The 21,829-nt window shown below is 31.5% G+C and overlaps 1 protein-coding gene across 1 annotated transcript in view; it reads left to right on the top strand.

Annotated features, from left to right (window-relative positions):
* LOC132695604 (semaphorin-1A-like) overlaps positions 1–21,829 on the top strand; it is a 117,507-nt gene that overhangs the window by 88,641 nt on the left and 7,037 nt on the right. The window contains exons 3-6 of the mRNA XM_060659955.1: positions 3,275–3,467; positions 17,185–17,273; positions 17,333–17,474; positions 20,293–20,724. Of these exons, the coding sequence (XP_060515938.1) occupies positions 3,275–3,467; positions 17,185–17,273; positions 17,333–17,474; positions 20,293–20,724 (856 nt within the window). The remainder of the gene's footprint in view (positions 1–3,274; positions 3,468–17,184; positions 17,274–17,332; positions 17,475–20,292; positions 20,725–21,829) is intronic.

Below are 21,829 nucleotides of genomic sequence, written 5' to 3'. Positions count from 1 at the left end.
GAAATTTGATAATTTCCAAATATGTGCGTCAACTTTGAAACATGAATAATAAGTAATATTTATTTGATTAATATCAGAATGAATATTTAACACATTCGGAACATTTGATTCACTATCAATTTTAAAAACAAGTGATATTTTTCTGAGGCAACAACAAAGTTTTTTCGTTATTATGAATATTTATTTGTATTTAGTTTCAATGTTTCAGTGTTCAACTCTAAAAAATTTACACTTGGCATTAATGCACTGTGTAGAATTTTTGATTGTTTTTATTTCGTCTCGCATTACTGTTTCGATTTTTTAATTTTTTAATAATAATAAATTGTTATTATAAGCTGAATATTTGCGAGATTTGGGACATATTATGTAAGCACGTAAATTTATCTGAACTCGTGTGTAAATACCGACATTAAAGTCTAGCCGATAAGTAGTGTACCGTGAAATATCGTAGACCATTGCATTATCTAAATAAAGACCTAATAAATGACGGGAGCAGCCAGTACCATAGGAGGTACCCGTAATAATAAAAAGGGCGGGCACAACGCCTATGGTTCCATGTATATGACCCTGTATTAATGTAACGGAGGACATTATTTGAAAAATGAATGCCGTGCGGTCACTCGTGCGTACAACAATGTAATTAAAATGAAAAAATTCACGGTTTACTAGTACATGACACGTATTTTACCATTAAAAGTTTTTTAAACTCCTCCGTTACGGTCGTGGTTCAAAAAATCGTTTCCCCCATTTAGGTGTGTGTTTAAAGAAACGTCTATAGTATTTCAGAAATGTATATGTTACCGGTAAAATTTGAAATACCGCATGTAACGCAATTACTAGGCATTATATAGAATGTCTCTATATTTTCATACTGCATATTGTACTTAAATTTGACAAACATGCTTATGATTCTAGCTAGCTAGGCTATACTCCAAGCGGAAAAGGAATTAACTAATTTAATTTTAGCCCACGGTAGATTATCCTAAACCGATACACTCATTAAATTGTTGTTAACTATAACATGACCATTGATCTCATTTAATAAATATTAATATAGCTTAGTTTCAATAAGAATATCGTTAACTTGTTATTAGCAAATACAACATGTCTATGGAAAACAACAAGCTAGTCACAACTTTTTTTAATTTATTTCCAAAAAGAAATAAAATAAACTTTCATTGTATAATGATAAAAAAAAAACATTGCCATAAACAACAAATGTTAAATATTGGGCAAAGCCATAGATTTATTATTAGAAAATTAAATATTTCCGAAAGCAAACAAACATAATATGTATTAAGATTTGGTTAGTTTTTTTTTAATGGTTATTCCATTTACTAGCGGTAAAAACATTACATTATAACAACAAACATACATGTTTACAAACAAAAAAAAATATTTATATTAATAATGTCAATGTCATATATTGGCAACAAAATATGACCCAAGGAGATATTTATTATTTTATTACATCTTTTTTTTTTCATTTCATTAATATACAACTTAAAGTGAGGAATTCCATTCTTTTTGCCTGAAATTATAGAAATTTTGCGTTCTTTAAACATCTTAAATATTTTCCGACCCCCATCTACTCAAATTCGTGTTTTGTTTCCTATGTTTTCTAGTGGAATATCGGTTGAAATGTGTTTCACTTAAGTTTTCGGTGGAATACTCAAAAATAATATGAGATTTCAATTTAATACACATACATAAAAATCTAATCGCTTATTTAGTTCTCCGTGGGTGTACAACCTAACGCATATTTTTTTAACACTCTGTATAATAAAGACCTAAAAAAATATATAAAATGAACTGTTTTTGATACAGAAAAGAAGCAAATACAAATGGTTGCGAACTTAACATAGTTAATCTTTAATAATTTCCAGAGGCGTCCTTTAGGGACGCATTTCCCCCTAGAGAGAGCCGTGGGAAAAAAAATGTTCATTTTTTTTGTTCTATCGAAATTCCATAGAAATGCGATATTTTCTAGGACGCTGAGTGTTAAACGAAAGAGAAATTAGTTTCAGCTCTGGCCTTGCACGCTATGTTTTGAGATATTTGGCGCCATTTTAGTTGGGCTTGCGTACGATAGCCATTTATATGCCGGAGTTGTTTGAGAACAAGTAACGGACTTGGGTGCCTGTTTTGAAAACCTTGCCGTGGCTTTAATATGCAGGCAAAGCGATTTAAAATAATACGGTGCATATTAAATAAGTTTAACGCTTTGTATGGCGTCTTTAGTACTTAAAATGTATTTCAAGTTAGCAGCGTAGCGCCCCACTGTTGTGCCGCTATTTTCAACTTCATTACTTTTATACCAGTTGCTGAAGGAAGGAGCGAGTGAGATGTTGATGATTCAATCATTTCACATATCATGTTTCTAAAACAGTAAACATTGGAATGGTAAATTTTACGATTTGTTGTACTCCAATCAAAAATATGCTCATCTCATAGAGACGCTTATGTCTATCGAATTAATTTTTTAGTGAAACTTACAAAGGCTGCTGTAATACTATTACCAAAAAACCAAAACTAACCCCCACACTAGCGAAACTATCAAACTCTTCTCTATGGTAACTTCATGGTTGCCCCACCTAGGCAAGTTGTTTGTATTTGTTGTATTTGTTTTTGTTTTTCGTATTTGTCAAAGCGTGTTCTGTTAACGAAATATACAGGGATTAAAACAGCAGACATTTACAACGAAAATGTTTTAAACATAGACATAAAATAAATAAATAAACTAAAAAATGAAGATAAATGTTCCTTGAGGAAACTGCGAAAAAATTTCAAACAATAATGATTTCATGAATTAACGACAAAAAAAATTTCCGTGTACAATCATGATCACTTTAAAGTAGGTTCTCAAGAAAATTTCTCTGTCCATGTTTCTTTTATTTTATTTGGGTCTTGCGATTTTACGGGCATTGTAACCTTTACGTCTTCTTTGCTTAACGTCCAAAAAAGCCAAGGAAGTAGCATTGACTGTTGGCAACATCCTCCAGCTTAGAGCCTTTATAGGTGACCTTAGAAGTTTAGTAAACGAAAGTCCCCTCTGAGGTGTGGCCTAGCGTAAGGTATCCGTTAAAAATGCCGCTGGGAACAGCCGTAAGTCTTTGTCCTTGGGCACTGTATAGGGTTATTACGCTTAAAAAGCGAAACAATAGGCATCTTGTCTATTGCGAGCACAATAAAGCCAAATAATAGTCTCTGCGAAAACACGGGCGTAATTAGTGTTCTTCGTAGAGTTGGAAAAATATTTTTCTTTTGTTTTCAGAACGGCAACTATATGATGGAAAAGGAGTCCGAGGGAATCGGCGTGTGCCCGTACGATCCTGATCACAACAGCACCGCCATCTACAGTAACGGTCACTTATTTTCAGCCACCGTTGCTGATTTTTCCGGGGGGGATCCTCTTATTTATAGGGAACCTCTTCGTACGGAGTTATCGGATCTGAAACATCTGAATGGTAATTTATTGTTTTATTCGTTGTCTTTCTTCGATGCGTTTAGGTAGTTTTAAGGCGTGTTTTTCAATCTCGGTTAAGCTCAAGTGCGATTGGTACACCCGTAATAATAAATAAATTTATATTCACTGTGAACTATGAGGTAGTCTTTAATTTAATTAACGCGTTTTATCAAAAGCACTGGAAAGGATTACGGACAAACAAACGGTAAACTTAAACTAAATTTAAACCATATTGCACCGGAAAATTAGGTTTTAGACCTGATCATAGTTGTGAGAGCGCCATGTTAGATATTACCATTTGGAGGGCAACAGACGATGAAAAGGTAGCCGCATTAATAATTTTGATCTTCAGTAAAGCGTTTGATATGATAAATCACCCAATTGTTTTGACCATTTTACATTACTTCATGGCTTCATTTTTCATTCTTGTTTACACTGAAAAAACAAAATACAATAAGATAACAATAACAAATTTCCAATATCTTAAGTTTTTTTTTGATGAATGAAATGTTTCGTTGAAGGATTTCAAGATTTTTAAACAAAAACGTATATATTTGTATAATTTGTAAAAAAATACATGCAAAAAGTGTAAATAACATGTTATTTACTGAGCAATGATTTTGTGATAATTTTTAACAAATAAAGGTGGTTAAGACATACTTTTACAACTGGGCTTTTTCTGAGATACATTAATAATTATGGCAAAAATAAATTTCTACCATTGTTAAAGATCAGTGACGAATAACGCATTTTATTAAGAAGCTAAGCCGAAGCAGAAATATATGCATTACTTTATCTATCCGAGACTAGTATTTCTATACTATATTTTGAAGCTTCAAAAGAGCGTTTGCAACAATCGATAGAGAAATACTAGTGAAGAGATTATATAAATAAATGGTTCATTAGTTATGTAACCGTTAGATATCAGCAATTAAAAGTTGATAATATATATTCAGATATAAATCAGGTTAAATTTGGGGTACCTCAAAGTACTGTGTTAGGCTGTTTTACTTTTATATTCCCGATAAGGATTATTTAATGATTAATTTGTTCACTGATGGTACTGTTTTGTCAATAACGCGATTCTGAATTATATGTAATTTAAAAATAGATTAAAAAAGGCAATTACAAATTTCAGTTAAAAAGTCATGATAAATTAGACAGGAAGGTAAATACCTGGGGTGATTATTGGCGATGCACTGAATAATAATAATTCATGAATAACTTTGTATGTCATTGATAGAGATAAAGATATTCTCTAAAAGTTATATTATATAAAACATGATTTCGTTATCCTTTAAAGGTTTCAAGTCTAAGGGTATCAAAAAAATATATAATTAAATATATGAAAGACAATTATCAATATTGTGGAGGAAAAACATCATAGTCGTATTTAGTATTGTAGCTTTAATATATAATATTTGCAACATTTGCTAATATACGCCTCATTCATTTATTCATTCATTCAGGCTTGATTGGTTTTGGTTAGTTTTGGCCTAGCTGACATCCTTCAAAAATCAGTGGGCAGCAACGTATGGGTAGGCCGCTTAACCAAACCAACACTAACATCAAAAAATATTATGTAGATAGCAAAGGGCAGGTAAATCACATACCAGCCCCAATTTTAATACATAATAATAGTTTTGGATTTGATTTGGATTGGTTTGTTTATTTATGTATTTATTTATTTAATTGCAGCGTTTAATACAATAATATAATAATCTATAGGGTCACCCGGCAGTGAAAGAAAAAATACAAATAAAAGTTCCGTGATTCTATGTATTTTAAGAATTTTTGGTCCAGAATGTAGAAAAATGTAATGTTGTTGAAGGGTTGTTTATTATTTTATTTTAATTTTTTTTTACAGAAAATTTTTGAGGTGTGTCGGAACTTTTGTGTTTAACCTTTTTCTTTTAAATTATTATTCCGTAGATATAATGAAAAGCCTGTGCAATATTTGAGTTGTCAATCAAAATATAACAATATCCAAAAATAAAATAAATTATGCAATTTTTTCTAAATATTTTTCAATCTATATTTTATATATATTATATTTTGAACAGTACGAAACAAAAAACATACTTTCTACATAAACACTTAAATTTTCTGCATAGTGCTAATATTAGTGGATGTTAAAATAAAAGCTACGGGTTTTGTAGTAAAACCGTATCTAATTTTAAACTGCTTTAATCTTTTATTCACTTAATCGCATTTATACGAACAGATTGCGTCCATTAACACGTTAGGCGAAAAACCATTCGAAATAGTTCGACCAAACAAAGATAAATCAAATATGAAATACGATTGTGAAATAGTAAAATGGTGTAAACAAAAGTTATAAAGTATCCGCGTAGGTCAACAAAAAAAGCTTGTTTAAAACTATTGGCACAAAAAAAATGTTTGTTTATGCTATAAATAACCCTGGAACGTATGAAGGGAGGGACGGGATATATACAGGGTGCTTCGCGTCGGCTAGTCCTAGCTTCATATTCTGGAGCATTAACAAATCATTAAATAAATGAGTCTGCTACAGTGTTTGTAATCTAAAGTGTACCTACACACAAAATTTGATTTTTTTTTAATTTGATTGTGTAGCCCGGTATGATTTCAGAGATTATTTTTTTGTTATGCTAGTTCACCAGCACTTTTAACAGAATAGTCAACATAAGTCACCCTGTATAATGAACTTTTTGTATTCTTATGGGTTAAAAACTACGCTCATTAGATTGAGTTGAAAATATAATTATTTTTAATTAGACTTATTATGAAACTTTTAATTCATTTGTCGATTTTCCAATTATACTTGTCATCTGTAATTTTCATAATGAAGTTGAAAATTTCTCATTGATTAAAATTAAAGTTCCCAAACTACTTTTACTTTGGCTCTATTAAGTGCTGTTTCGGTATAGTCGTGTTTTCTCTTTTTAAATTGGCCTTTTAATGGAGTTTATTAACATTTTTATTATTAATACATAATGCTTTGCATAATTCCCATAAACTGCTTAAGAATAATTAAGATGATTGATATGTATTTATCGGTCGGAAATATTGCCGCAGGTGATATTTGTTTCTGCTAGAGAAATTATGAAGAAAAAGTTGGTAATATTTACAAAAAAAATAGATATATTTATTTAGATAAATTTATATTTTGACACCCATCTGATGAGTTTGGTTAGTTATATTTTAGAATAATAATAATAATAGTAATAATAATAATAATAATAATAATAATAATAATAATAATAATAATAATAGCAATAATGATAATAATCGATGGCCTTTTAAACATTGAGCATTTGAAATGATGCATTAAAGAAGATTTTCCTAAGTAAAAAAACATACAAGGTGTTCCTAAAAGACAAAAAAGTAAAAGTTGTTTATTTTTCTTAACTCTGTGGTGGTTATTTTGGTTAGTTTTGCTATATTTAATAAATACTTTCTATGGAATTTCGCAAATCTTATAATTTGGCGCAATAAACTGTTACTGAATCATTTTTCAATCGTCCTAGATATTGCATATTTGTGCGTTCTAGATTGATTTTATTTGTAAATCGATTAAGTGCATTTATTTTAGTAACTGTAACAGTCTAAGTGAAATGAAAGTTGGATTGTTCTGTTCGAACATGGACAATTAAGCATGTCGGTTATCCGGTAGGTGAGACACTAATGCAATGGTTATCGAAACACAAGGTAGCGTTTAAAATTAAAAATGTATTAGATAATTAGGTTTACGATAATAATTGTTATTACCATTTCAAATTCGAAAATAGAACTAAGATTTATGATCAATAAATATAAAAATTTTTAATAAAAAGCTAATCATTTACGAGCTTTGCATGCATTGAATTTATGTGCTGATATTTATAAACCAGGTAATATTATTAATGATTATCTTAACTAATCAAATAAATATGTAGTAATTATGAAAAAACGCACTCTAAACGAAAGCATCCCGATTTACAAATAAGAGGAATGAAAAGAAAATGTGAAGTATTAAAAATGGAATACAGCAAGGAAAGAAAGCACCCCAGCTCTTAAATTCTCTATTGTGGCCCAATAATATAAGCGTATAGAGCGTATAGTACTTGACATAAGGCTCAGAACGCTAGCAAATGACGAAGAACGATCAGAAATGGATCTATGTGCGAGAGATGGCAAAGAAAAGCTTTACATATGACAGAAGAAAGAAAGGAGCATTCTGAGGCAATGCAATTTGGTGATAATAATAATAATAATAATAACAATGATAATATTAATAATAATAATATTTTTATTATCCAACATATTTAGAATACAATCAGTGTATTATGGATTTCGCCAAGTAGGTCAATATAGATCATGCAAATGAGGTAGAAAATTACATTAAAAATTTGTATAATTAAAATATATGACAGAGCACAACAATACAGTGTTGACAAACATTAATAGGTAAAATATTCGTTTAAATTATAAAAACAGTTTTCTAGGAGGAAAAACTTTAGTTTTGATTTAAAAATGTTTACATTACTACTGCTCTTTAGCTCTGGGGTCAGTCTATTGTAGACTCCAATACCGGTGTTCGTAAAATATTTTTTTTGAAAATTCTAGTCTATTTTTTTTATGGAGAAACAGTCTTTGTTACGTGTATTATAGTCGTGGAAATCTCCGTTTTTTTTGTAAGGTATTTTTATTTTTATATACCCATAAACAGACTTCTAATATTTATATACAGGCTAAAGGAAGTATTTTAAACTCCCGGAAGAGGGGCCTGCACGAACTCTCCGGCGAGGTTCCAGAAATACACCTTAGGACTTTTTTTTGGGATTTGAAAACAGATATCGCATGACTTGAATTTCTCCAAGAGGGAATACCATAGAGTAATCTCGAATAGATGTGAGCATAGTAGAAATTTATCATGCAGTTTCCAGTCAAAACAGTTTTTAAATTTTTTATTAGGAAACAATAACTATACAACTTTGAAGAAAGAAATTGGCATTGAGTTTCGCAAGATAGGGTTTCGTCGAGCTCTAGTCCTAAAAATTTAGCGTGGTTTTTTATTTCAACGGCCTCCCGGCCCGACCAGACATTCACAGAAAGATCTGCTGAATTAATTCTGTCTTGAAGAGTTTGATAACAGTGTGAGAAAACTAAACTTGAACAGTCGTCAGCGAACTCTGATAGACCCAAACTAGGTAGGTGAGCAGAAAGTTCATTGATAAAAAGATTAAATAAAACAGTGCCAAGCACTGTACCTTGCGGTACGCCTCTATCTAAAGAATGGACTTGAGATTTTTTAATTTGAAAGAAGTTGCCCTCTCTTGCCCTATTTCAACATACTGCCTACTATTTGTTAAGAACGATCTGAGCCAGTTCAGAGCTATTCCACGAATTCCGTATTGCTAAGATCACAAAATATCCCAACAGGGTGCTCTCCAGACTCAATATAGTTGATAGCATGCTCCAAAAATGAATGGATCGCTGTTTGGGTTGATCTACCTATTCTGAAACCGTGATGACTTTCGGAAAAAAAAAATATTTTTACTTAAATAATCGGTCAAGCGGTCAAGCATGGCGTATTCAAATATTTTAGCAAAGCATGATGTGATTTCTATTTGACGATGATTTTCTACCTCTCGCTCTTTATGGGAGCCACACGCGAAACTTTCAGGGCTGTAGGAAAAACTCCCTCTGTTAATGATGCATTTATCAGGAAGGTCAATGGACTCAGGATATAGTCGGCACACTTTTTAAATATTACAAAACGCACACTATCAGGGTTATAAGAAATTTTGTTTTTTATTTTATTTTTTATTAACCCATATTATCCCAAGCATAAAAAACACAATAAAAAATGCATTATTGCTCTAAAATTATTTATTTTGTTGCACTTAGAAGACATTACATGTGTCAAAAAAAAATAAAAACTCGAAACATAAAAAAAATACTGGTGCGTAAACGAACCACTGGGAAAAAACATTAAATAATGTTTTGGGGCACATAGATGTAACATATAATTTATACATAAATATACAAAAGCAACTAAAAGTAGATTGTTTTCCAAATAGAACCTGATTTGATACAAAAAAAGCGCATAATATTTTATGGTGCGTGAGCGCACCACTGGTAACACCCTGTTTCATTTTTGGTGATATTTTACAGTATGTAAATGCACATTACACTTATTACAAACGTAAATTGTGTGGCTACATCTCCTTCGGGCTTTATTAGCATGAACAATCATGAGGTGAGGTGAGGTGATTATCATAACGCACTTCATCTATGGCAGGTGCAAGATTTCTTTGAGTAATTCTTTTATCAGTTTTTAGAAGTCGCAAAGCAATGTAAGATTTAAAATCAAATCAATCACTTCGTCATCAAAAAACATTTTCAACATATTTCAAGCGGAGCTTTTCCAGAAAGCCTATGTTTTAGTTCCTCAGATGATCTAAATTCATCGGATATAGGTGTGAGTGTACTCAATCTCACCTTACTTCCATTTGACAGTAGAAGAAAGCCTCTCGTTTGCAGAAAGCATACGTTTTCTTTTGAATTCCACGGTTTCATTATCTGATGAGTCCTATTCAGGTTCAGTACTTGATGTATTACAGGGATGTTGAAGGATAGCTGTGTGGATGTGTATGTAACTCGAAAGTTCCAACTACATCAGTTGGTTCCCCAAACTCTTGTAGATTTATGTTATCGTTCATATCTTCTTCGTCAGTCAAGGTATCCATGTCGGGTTGAATATAGACCGCGTCAATATGTTCTGTAAATATTTTTTCACGTTATTTTTAGCATAAATTTACGAGGAATGGAGTGCTACAATACGTAAGAATACGTAATTCCAAATAATACTTATGACTTTCGTTGTTATTGGCCTCATCCATGATGATCTCCTCCATAGCCGCCTCTAATTCCTTTTGAGTCAAATACCTCTGAAATGCCATATCTTACGAACTGTAACTTTCACTGCACAAGGCACAAACTAATACTAAGAAAGTTTTGTTTCACAGATAAAACCAGTGGTGCATGCACGAACCAGTAAATATTTTCAAAAAATAAAGCGTAATCAAAATAGTATTTCCAGTGTATGTTTTCTGCGATGTAATCTACATATTATGGACTTAACAAAAATGGTAATACAAATCCAATTTTTTTTTTTACTATTTTGGATTTACTGGAAAATATTGTACAAATGTATGTCCCCCTTTTGAACGTTTGAAGTCATATATAAGATCTTTCCTTTACATATAAATTAGCGATTTCTACGGTTTTATATCCTTTAGTAGTGGTAATAATAAAGTTTCTAAATGGATATGGAAAAAATTTTCCTGGATGTGACCAAAAAAAAAATAGAATAGGTGGTGCGTCCAATTACATAAAGAAATACATTTTTGTGCATTTTAGATGATTTCTTAATTTTGTCAACTATTTTATTAGGAGCTTCTATAAAAAAGTTATTCATAAAATTGACTAATGCTACCGGTTCCTTAATATAAGGTTGTTCGGAAAGTCATTTCGTTTTTTCCCGTCAGAGGACTTAATTACGTTTTTTCGAAACCAACTTCACACTTAAGCCGCATAACCATTATATGTCTTGAGAGCTGATATTGCAAGGCTTGTGTGTGAAAAAGTTCTATTAATTCTACGCAGTAGTTTTTGGTTGGTGCCCTTTTAAATATGGAGAGCAATAAGCAGCATTTTCGTCATATTTTACTTTTTTACTACAGAAAAGGTAAAAATGCTGTCCAAGCGAGAAAAAAATTAACGGATGTGTATGGAGAAGGCGTGTTAACAGTACGCCAGTGCCAGAACTGGTTTGCAAAATTTCGATCAGGCAATTTTGATGTCGAAGATGCACCACGGTCTGGAAGGCCGGTCGAAGCTGACAAAGATGCGATAAAGGCATTAGTTGATGCAAATCGGCGAATAACCACACGAGAGATCGGTGAGAGATTAAATTTGTCGAATTCGACTGTTTATGGCCATTTGAAAGGCATGGGCTTAACCTCGAAGCTCGATGTGTGGGTGCCCCATGTCCTTACGGAGCGAAATTTGTGTCGTCGCGTTGACGTGTGTGATTCGCTCCTCAAACGTCAAGAAAATGATCCATTTTTGAATCGGATTATTACTGGGGACGAAAAATGGGTTGTATACAACAATGTTAAACGCAAGAGGTCACGGAGCGGAAAAGATGAACCGGCTCAAAGCGTGTCAAAAGTCAACATTCACCAAAAAAAGGTGATGCTCTCCGTTTGGTGGGATGTCAAAGGAATCGTTTTTTTTTGAGCTTTTGCCGGGCAATACAACGATTAATTCAGAAGTCTATTGTCATCAACTGGACAAATTGAATGATACACTTAAAGAGAAGAGGCCCGAATTAATCAACAGGAAGGGTGTAGTGTTCCGCCAGGATAATGCGAGACCTCACACAAGTTTGGTCACTCGCCAAAAACTTTTACAGCTTGAATGGGACGTACTGCAACATCCACCATATTCTCCAGATCTGGCGCCTTCCGACTACTATTTGTTCCAGTCCCTGCAAATTTTTTGGATGGCAAAACCTTTACCTCAAATGAAGATGTCAAAAACCACCGGAACCAGTTTTTTGCCAGCAAGGACCAAAACTTTTATGAGAGGGGAATTATGTTACTGCCAGAAAGATGGCAAAATTTGTTGGACCAGAATGGCCAATATATAATTTAATAAAATATTTATTCATTATACGAAAACTGTCTTTCATGTTCCCCAAAAAAAACGAAATGACTTTCCGAACAACCCAATAATATTAACATTATTCTTAATCTCAAAATTCTTTGGCTGCTTATTCCTTCCACTTATCTCGGACACAATAGACCAAGCAGTTTTATTTTGATTATCTGACTATAAAATTTTTCGCCCATAGTAGCCTTTTTTTGTTAAATTTATTAATTTTTTAATAAAATAAATTAAACTATTTAATTTTTTTAGATGTTTGCTAGAACTCTTTACTGACGAGGAAACTCATGATTTCTTGTTGGGACATTGAGAACGGGTTTTTAAAAGAAACTGTTTGTTAAAGTAACACAGGAAAGTAGAGTGAAAATCTGAAGTAAAAACTCTAATATTATTTTTGTTAAATAATGGCATAATGACTCTGCAGTTAATTACTGGTACCAGGCTTTTTTTTTTTCTCGGCAAAACTATCAGTGTTTCTTGGGGTGACTTTTTTCTTATATGGTTATATGGTGAAAATGCTCTATTGTCTCGCAATACCTGCCTTTTAAGAATGTAAACGCCGCGGTCAAAGAACTATTTATGGTAGGCCATAATTTAAAAATTAAAGTATAAATGACTCATAATGATTAGATTAGCTGGGAATAACAAAATAATTGGAGTATGTAATGCACCGGTCGGCCATCTGACTATGTGCCGACAGCGGTGTGAAACTAGTCAATACCGCGTGAATTCATATCTCGATATGTATTAGAGAATTCCATCGTAAAGTTATTTCCTAATTGTTGACGATTGCAAAAGAAATGAAATCTTTGCTCTCCCACGTTGCTGAACCCACTTAGTTACAATTAATTGCAAACACTTGGTCATCAAGAGTAGTTACACCCACTGACATGTAAGCTTGTGTGTGTTAGACGATTCCTAAAAGTCAGGAAGTTATTAAGTTTACATTAAAGAATATATGAATATCCGAATGAGGCGGTTTCAGTTCGAACTTCAGCTTTCCGTGTTTTTCTAATTCGATTATGATTTATTTAAAATGACGTTAGCTGTTTATGTAAATTATTTAGCGATATAAATTGTTAATGAACCTGCTGTTACTAATCTTTGCTCGAAGGCTATCCATCATTAACCGCATGCGTCATTATACAGGGTGTTTTAGAGATCGTTGAGTTACAATGCAAGAAAAATTTATAAAATTCGGCATTGGTTCCATGTCATGATCTTATTGCTTGTTTCACTTTTTTGCATCTTTCCTCCAACATTTCTTATCACTACTTATTTTCTCAGTGGCTATGTTATGAGTAAATTTATTTTTGTTTTGAAAAATGTGTTTTTTTTTCTTTTTTTTATTTTGGTGATACTATCTTGTTAATAACTATTTTGAGAGATATAAGTAGTTGCAAGTTAAACTTGGTCACTTTTTTTTGTATTAGCTACAATAAGTTAAATAAATATTATGTTATTGCTATTAGTAATAATTTTATTGTTCAGGCCAATGACAAATAACATTATTTTAAAGTTATCATTAAACGAAATTCACTCAATAGCAAAAAAAACCCAACACTGAATTTTTTTGTAAAATTTAAAAAGTCGCTCACAGCTTTTAATTTAATTAATTTAATTTAAAATATTGTTGTGTCGTTTGATAAAAGTTGGCGTTTTAGTAATTATACAAGGTAGTCGCCAAGTGACGTTAATTTTAAAACACGCTGTGGAAGAATGTCAGGCCCTTGTGATATCTATGCCTATTAAATTGTTAAATTATTCTAATTAATATAAAAAGTTATTATGGTCGGTTCTAGTTTAATAAATTAATTTATATTTGATTTACACTCCACAAAAAATTGTTCTTATAATAATCTGAAGCGAAGCTATTTTAGTGTTTTGAAATTATAGCTATATTAAAAATTATTTAGACATATGGCCGAATATATAGTTGTTAGGGCTCGTAGTATACCAATTTATTTATTAATGATTTTATTTTACTCTATTAATAATAATAATGCCTTTATTTTGCAGTATATGAAAAAGTCGGATTGGAGCAACGAGATGTAGCTTGTAGCTACCCATATCTAATCACTTAGTGCAGTTACTAACAAGATTACAAACGAATTTTTCGAAACAAAAAAAATGTATTCATAACATTGCCATTGTCAAAGTAAGGAGTAGCAAGGATAGTAAGACTATTTGCAAATCTTCTGGAACACTCAGAAAATCCCTATACCTCGTAATTTCCAAAGCAGTTTAAGCCAATTTGAATTTGAATATGAAGCAGAGACATGATGAAACTAAACTTTATGCAGCTGTTTTGTAATTTTTTTTTATTTTTCTCTCTTCATGATGAAAAGCGCGCCAATATAACACACTGCAGTGTGCCAGTCTCACATAGTTTGAATTTCCCTCGATGGGTAAGAAGGTGTTTGAGCAGATAACAGGTCTTGAGTTTACAATAATTTTGTTGGAACTACAAGCGTGAGTTTAAATCTCTTTTTTTTAGCAAAAAATAGGCCTAAATTTTGTACTTGAACTTGGAATGAAAATTGAGATTGAGAAAAAGTAAATTAGAACAAAAAATGTTCAGAATTTCACAGTTTTTAATGCTTTATGACAGCTGTTTCGCTAACACCGTGCCTTTATCAAATACAAAATATGACTATATTCCGACACTTATATATAAAAGCAGGTAGTAATGGATTTTTTTAATTACAGGTATAGGGTTATAAATTTAAATTTAACAAGGGAGGCGCATTTAAATCCAATTTGTCATTAAGTAATAAATTTTGTTAATCTCAATAGCTTCCAACAAATTTAGTTTTTTGCTTTTTGAATGATTATGTAAAATATCAAAATTATCGTCAAAGTTGTCTATTTCTGAATTTAAATGAATGGCATAGTTAGAATCCGAACTTGTATTTTTATACAACCTTTTATGTTCGTTAATGCGTTTTTTAAATGTCCCCCCGATATAAATTTTGGGACAAGATCCACATTTCAACTTGTAGACTCCGGATTTTTGAGTTTTTCGTAATTTAGTTTTAATGTATTTTAGAAAATGTCATATGGTGTTTTCAGTTCTATAAGCAATATTAATACCAAATGTTTCGAAATTTTCTTGCTAGGTTCTCTTATATATCTTATTATTTTATAAATTTTGCTTCCGGTGTTTAATATGGGATAGATAGAGTTCAGAGTTATTTAAAACTGCTTTTTAGTTATAATCTTATCAATAAAAATTAAATATACAACTTAAATACAAAATAAAAATACAACTTCGGATTCTAACTATGCCATTTATTTAAATTCAGAAATGGACAACTTTGACGATAATTTTGATATTTTACATAATCATTCAAAAAGCAAAAAACTGAATTTGTTGGAAGCTATTGAGATTAACAAAATTTATTACTTAATGACCAATTGGATTTAAATGCGTATACGTATTGTTAAATTTAAATTTATAACTCTATATCTGTAATTAAAATTCTATTACTACCTGGATTTTATATATCAAGTGTCCGAATGTAGTCATATTTTGTACTTGATAAAGGCACGGTGTTGCCGAAACAGCTGTCATAAAGTATTAAAAATTGTGAAAAATTTGTCTTGAATGGATTTTCATCAAGTAAAAGCCACCTCAGTCTGATAATTGAGATATTATTTGAAAGTCATAGAGCTGAGATAGTTAAGATAATGTCAGAAGTTAGAGTCAGAGAACATTAATATGAACTATCAACTAACCAAAATGTCCCATCGATATATCACACACCTTGTGAATATAAATAATCTAAATCAAGGTCGAAGTTGTCTTCTTGGGCGCCCAAGTTTTGCAGGTGTTTCGCTCCAACGTTGGCGGTTTGCTTTTCATCTCGCATCTATTTATTACCGAATTGTTGATACTTTGTAACATACGAAGTTTATCCGATACCATTCTCGGATAATTACGTAGTCGAAGGTCGTCACTTTTACATACGTGCTCGCCAATGCTCAGAAGCAACAAAGAATTAAATTACTATCACAAACGCGTGTGTCTGGAAAACCTTAGACTATCGATATGGGTTTGTGTAATAATTTTCCAATAATCAGTTAATTTGTTAATTTGAGTATCCATAATAGATATAACAAAAACATACACGGTTTTCCATGCCAAATATTAAGTATGTCTGGTTTTTTTACAGAAAAGTATAAGAAGCATACTCTCTACAATATTTGTTATGAGAAAATTTTTAAAGAGTCCGCAATCCAAACTTTCGAACTGGAGGGTCTAGTAAGAACGAAAATATATTTATTGCACACAAAAAGCTAATCTTAGGGTTGAAGTTTAAGTTGTACTTGTGGATTTAAAGAAGAAATGTGGTGGGTTTTTGAGGGGTAAAATTAACTATTACAATTCCGCTTTCCTCTGACCAGACTAAATAAAGAAAATAATTTTGTTTTTTTAAAACTATTTTTTTCTGAAATAAATGCCCCACAAAAACTATGTTATAATTTTTTTTTAATTTTATTTTCTATTTTTGTCTTGAGTGTGATTTTTTTGTCCCCCATGCGAATTGATATAAAGTAATGAAAAAGTAAAATCATTATAATATGAATAATAATATCATTAGACATCAGATTTAGTCTTGGCCCAGAGTTTAAGGCGTCTGACTAGAAATCAAATTCTCTCACGCAGTATAAAACCTGTCAACTGCAAACGACCATTGTTTTGCTTAAAAATATCTGTTTTTTAATTAACCTAAACAAATAAAAACTATAAAATTTAGTCTGTTTTAATGCCTAAATGATGATTTATCCCACATAAAGAGGTTTCCTGCAAAACTGTCTGAGAAGTAGATTGAATTATATTAAGTAATTTATATCAATATAATCAAAATCAATAGTCGACTTGATTTAAAAATTGACAAAATAAAATTATTGTTTGAACTTTTGAAAAAAAAATCATTTTGTATTTTATCTTTTTTTTCTGATGTAATTTTTTCTACTTTTGCAAGGAGATTTTTTTAAATTGTTTAATGTTTTTACAGCTCCCAATTTTGTCAGTTCAGTAACGCACGGGGAATATATTTACTTCTTCTTCAGGGAAACGGCAGTAGAATTTATGAACTGCGGAAAGGTAAGTCTCGAATAAATGCTTATTTGCCAGACGGTTCTTTAATATTAATTTATTTTCAGATAATATATTCGCGAGTGGCGAGGGTTTGCAAACACGATAAGGGCGGACCTCATCAATCAAGAAACAAGTGGACCACTTTTACTAAAGCAAGACTGAATTGTTCCGTCCCTGGAGAATATCCGTTTTATTTCGATGAAATTCGTAAGTCGATTTTTTTTGCAAATTCGCACGAAAACGGTTCGTTGCCTTTTTGGATATTTTTAAATCGTCATCCATTGTTCAGAAAAAAAAATTACAATTCTGGGATGCGCATAAAGTGGGCTGATATTTTTGGTTAGTTGTACATTGAAAAATAATACATTTTGTTCTGCTTTGTTTCACTAAATAATCGTATAATACTTAAGAGCACGATTATTTAGAAATTTTTGATTGTAGAGTATTTCCTTCATACATTTTTTTGAATGAACAATTTTTTATTACTTTCAAATTACGTGGTTTAAATGGAAGAAAAGTAGCGTATGCATATGTCAAGAAATAATCTAGTTGTGTTTTATTTTAAATCGTAGATAGAGGGAGGAAAAAGAGAATGTCCATTTTTGAAAATCCACAATATTGTCCTTATTATAGGAGTTGAAATGTTCACATTTTCAATATATTTGTAAAAGGTTACGGCGATGCTTAAAATGGTTTCAAAGTAAATTTAGGTCTGCTATGTTGCGTGCGGCCGAAGTCAACTTTTGTTTTTCTTATGGTCGCCATATTGATTTTCCACATTTTCAAAGTCCTGTTTAAAAATGCCTTTCAATCATGTGTGTATGTTTGGTCAAGATAAATTCGGAAAAATAGCAAGAATATATAGTATCGATTCAAAATAAAACAAAGCTAGAGCTTTGTAACACACAACACTATGGTATATAATATAAACAAAAGAAAAAAATAGAAAATATCGAAACTAATCTCGAAAATTACCTGCATTTTGCTTGTTGCCTAAACAATTCTTGTATTAATTTCCTTTCAAAAGGTAATGCTGATAGGACTTTCACCGAAAGAGGAATGGTATTGTAAAGTTTATAAATATCGTAGGAAAAGTTTCTGCGAATAAAATACCAAGGAGTGCAGTCTACGTTCCACTATACGATCTGGAAATCCGTAGGAGATATGAAAAAAACATTTGTACAAAAGTTTCTTGGACTCTAGTTAAGATTTAAAATATTATAATTTTGTTGATACAGGGTGTCCCCCCCCCCCTAAATTCAACACCCTATAAGCAATTCCTATTCAATTTTTTTTTCATATTTTGATTGCCCCATATAAAATTGTGTTGTGGCGCTACTGACCCAGGTATTGCAACGTAAAAATTTAACCACAGACTAAGGAGTTGATGCATTACTCAATCAGTTTGCCAGATGCGTCTCAGCCTATACAGGGTGTCCTAAATAGATTGGGCCATTTTGGCGAATTCAATTAACATCTCAAGATTTTCAAACGGAACACACTATATTTTTATTCAGATATCAGACGACAAAAAATAAGGTAAGTTTGTAATTTATCTTATATTTAAATTTTACTTACTTTTCGAGATATTCGAGGTTTAAAAAATTTCGAAGTTAAAAAATTGAAAAGCATTGTGACGCGCTATACAATGTATATTGCAGAGGATGGACAATATATTGAAAATATATTACAGTATCACCATATATTTTTTTTTTAGTTATTTGTTTTTGTTTTTTTCGTTTTATAGGTTTATTTATTCAAATTTGTTACCTTGTGTAGTTAGCCTATAAGCTTTAATAATTTATTTTTGTTTTTAGGTATTTTCAATCAGGCTAGATAATTAACTATTAAATGTTTCTTTAAATATTAATCCTCAAGTTTTATCTGTTACAAGTGTGTAGTATAGAGTCAATTTTTTTTCAAAATATCAACGTTATAGTGGACACCCTGTATTGTTAGCAACAGGTTTTATTCGTATATCTGGAGTATTATATCTTTAAAAGACGTCGTATCACGTCTTTGCAATTTAAAAAATACCTAATATTGAGCTTTAAATTAAACAAGAATTTATACAGGTGTTTTCTTCAACCTCGAATATTTCAAGAAATAAGTAAAATTTAAATATAAATTACAAACTTACCTCTTTTTTGTCCTGAAATTGACATCTTAATAAAATATAGGGTGTTCTCTTTGAAAATCTTGAGGTTTTGTAATTGGGTTCGCCAAAACGGTACCACCTATTTGGGACACCCTGTAGAAGCTTTAATAATTTATTTTTGTTTTTAGGTATTTTCAATCAGGCTTGATAATTAACTATTGAATGTTTCTTTAAATATTAATCCTCGAGTTTTATCTGTTACAAGTGTGTAGTAGAGAGTCGATTTTTTTTCAAAATATCAACGTTATAGTGGACACCCTGTATTGTTAGCAATAGGTTTTATTCGTATATCTGGAGTATTATACCTTTCAAAGACGTCGTATCATGTCTTTGCAATTTAAAAAATACCTAATATTGAGCTTTAAATTAAACAAGAATTTATACAGGTGTTTTCTTAAACCTCGAATATTTCAAGAAATAAGTAAAATTTATATGTAAGATAAATTACAAACTTACCTCTTTTTTGTCCTGAAATTGACATCTTAATAAAATATAGGGTGTTCCCTTTGAAAATCTTGAGGTTTTGTAATTGAATTCGCCAAAACGGTACGACCTATTTGGGACACCCTGTAGATGCTGAGGCGCATGTGGTTAAATTTTCATTGTCATTGGATGGGAAAAATGTCGAAATATACAGGGTGTTCCATTTAAAATAACAAAGTTGATGTCGCGGGGGACACTTATAATATTTTAAATCTTCAGGAGGGTCCAGGAAACTTTTGTACTAAACTTTTTCTCGTATATCCTATAGGTTTTCAGTATATTACTCATGAATTAAGCCTGTTATTAAGGATTAAATATGTGGATGTTGTTGAAGGGCATTAAATAAATAAATAATTAAATACTGTACTGTACTGTTTTATCCAGAATCAACTAGCGGCATAATCGAGGGCCAGTACGGAGATGCGAGTTCGAAAATAATATACGGGGCGTTGACAACCCCTGACAACGCGATAGGAGGATCGGCCATTTGCGTCTTCCGCATGGACGACATCGAGGACGTTTTCAAAGGGCCATTTAAACATCAAGAGGGCATCAACGCTAATTGGTTGCCGGTACCGGACAGTAAAGTACCCGAACCACGTCCAGGAGAATGCGCAATCGACAGTCGCATTTTGCCCGATGCGAACGTAAATTTTATAAAAACGCATCCTCTTATGGAACGGGCCGTGCCGTCGACTTACGGCAAACCGATTTTGATTAGAGTCAGTTTGAACTACAGGTTTACAGCTATCGCTGTCGATCCTCAAGTTAGAACGGTCAACGACAAGACGTACGACGTCATTTACATCGGTACAGGTGAGTCGAAAGATTTATCTGTTACTTTTACTTCCTTTTCCAGCGGCCCGCATCAACTCCACGATACTGACGTGTAATATAACACAGAGGCCCATAAAAGTAATGGTATACATGGCAAAATAGATTGTTTAGGTAGAAATATTAAGATTTAACGACACTTACCTTAGTCCAAAGCAAAAGTTGCAATTTCATTTTTGATTTTTTAAAATAAAAATAATATAAGTTTTATAAAATAATATAGTTGGAAGTGGTAAACAAACCAATCAATAAGGCAATTATTTACCTGCACTCAAATAGTAAATGTAAGCGGCAAAATTTACATAGTGTACAAAATTGTAGCCAAATGAGTATTTCTACTAAACTTAAATTGTGAACGGAAGATGTAACATTTTAGTAATGAGTAGTCGTAAAGAAATTGAAAGTCAAAATATTAGAATACATTCTGTTTTATTACGTACTGTGTAATTGTAATTATATAAATAATAAATATACATTAAATAAAAGTAGCCGTCACAACGTCGTTGAAGTTTTTGCACGTTGTATGGACCTTCCTAATTTTTTTTCCATAGTACTTCATAAGTTATATATCTACGTCCCTAGTAGCTGTATGTTTTAAAGCGTTCCTGCTGACTACTTCATTGCGCTGCTTTATCTCAAAATACTTAAAAAATATACTTTATTATTTTGCCTGAAAACACCCTGTATAGTATTAAAGCGTTTTTGAATTCTTCAGAGCTTCCTAGGCATATTTTGAATTTCTGCCAAAGTGACACTTGCACTTCAATATATGTTTATCGATTTGTCCGACTGAAGGCCTTTGTTATAAATATTTGGGGTTGAATTAGTGATATGTGTTGATATTTCAAATATAAATAAGTAGAGGGCCCAAAATTTAATATTCAAGATTTGAATGGAAAATCAAATTCAAAATTAAGTCATTTTTTTCAAAAAAATGAAGAATTTACCGTCTTTTGACGCTTCTTTATGAATATTATAAATCATCCCAGGTAATTAGGTTATTAATATATAAGTTTTTAAATTTGTTTAATTTCTAAAAATGGAAAATATCCAGACGAAGTACTATTATTAGTATTTCTTTAATTAT

Source organism: Cylas formicarius, unplaced genomic scaffold, assembly GCF_029955315.1.
Source record: "Cylas formicarius isolate icCylForm1 unplaced genomic scaffold, icCylForm1.1 PGA_scaffold_12__32_contigs__length_19106922, whole genome shotgun sequence".
Classification (NCBI taxonomy): Eukaryota; Metazoa; Arthropoda; class Insecta; order Coleoptera; family Brentidae; genus Cylas; species Cylas formicarius.
This window is presented reverse-complemented; position numbering and strand designations above follow the sequence as displayed.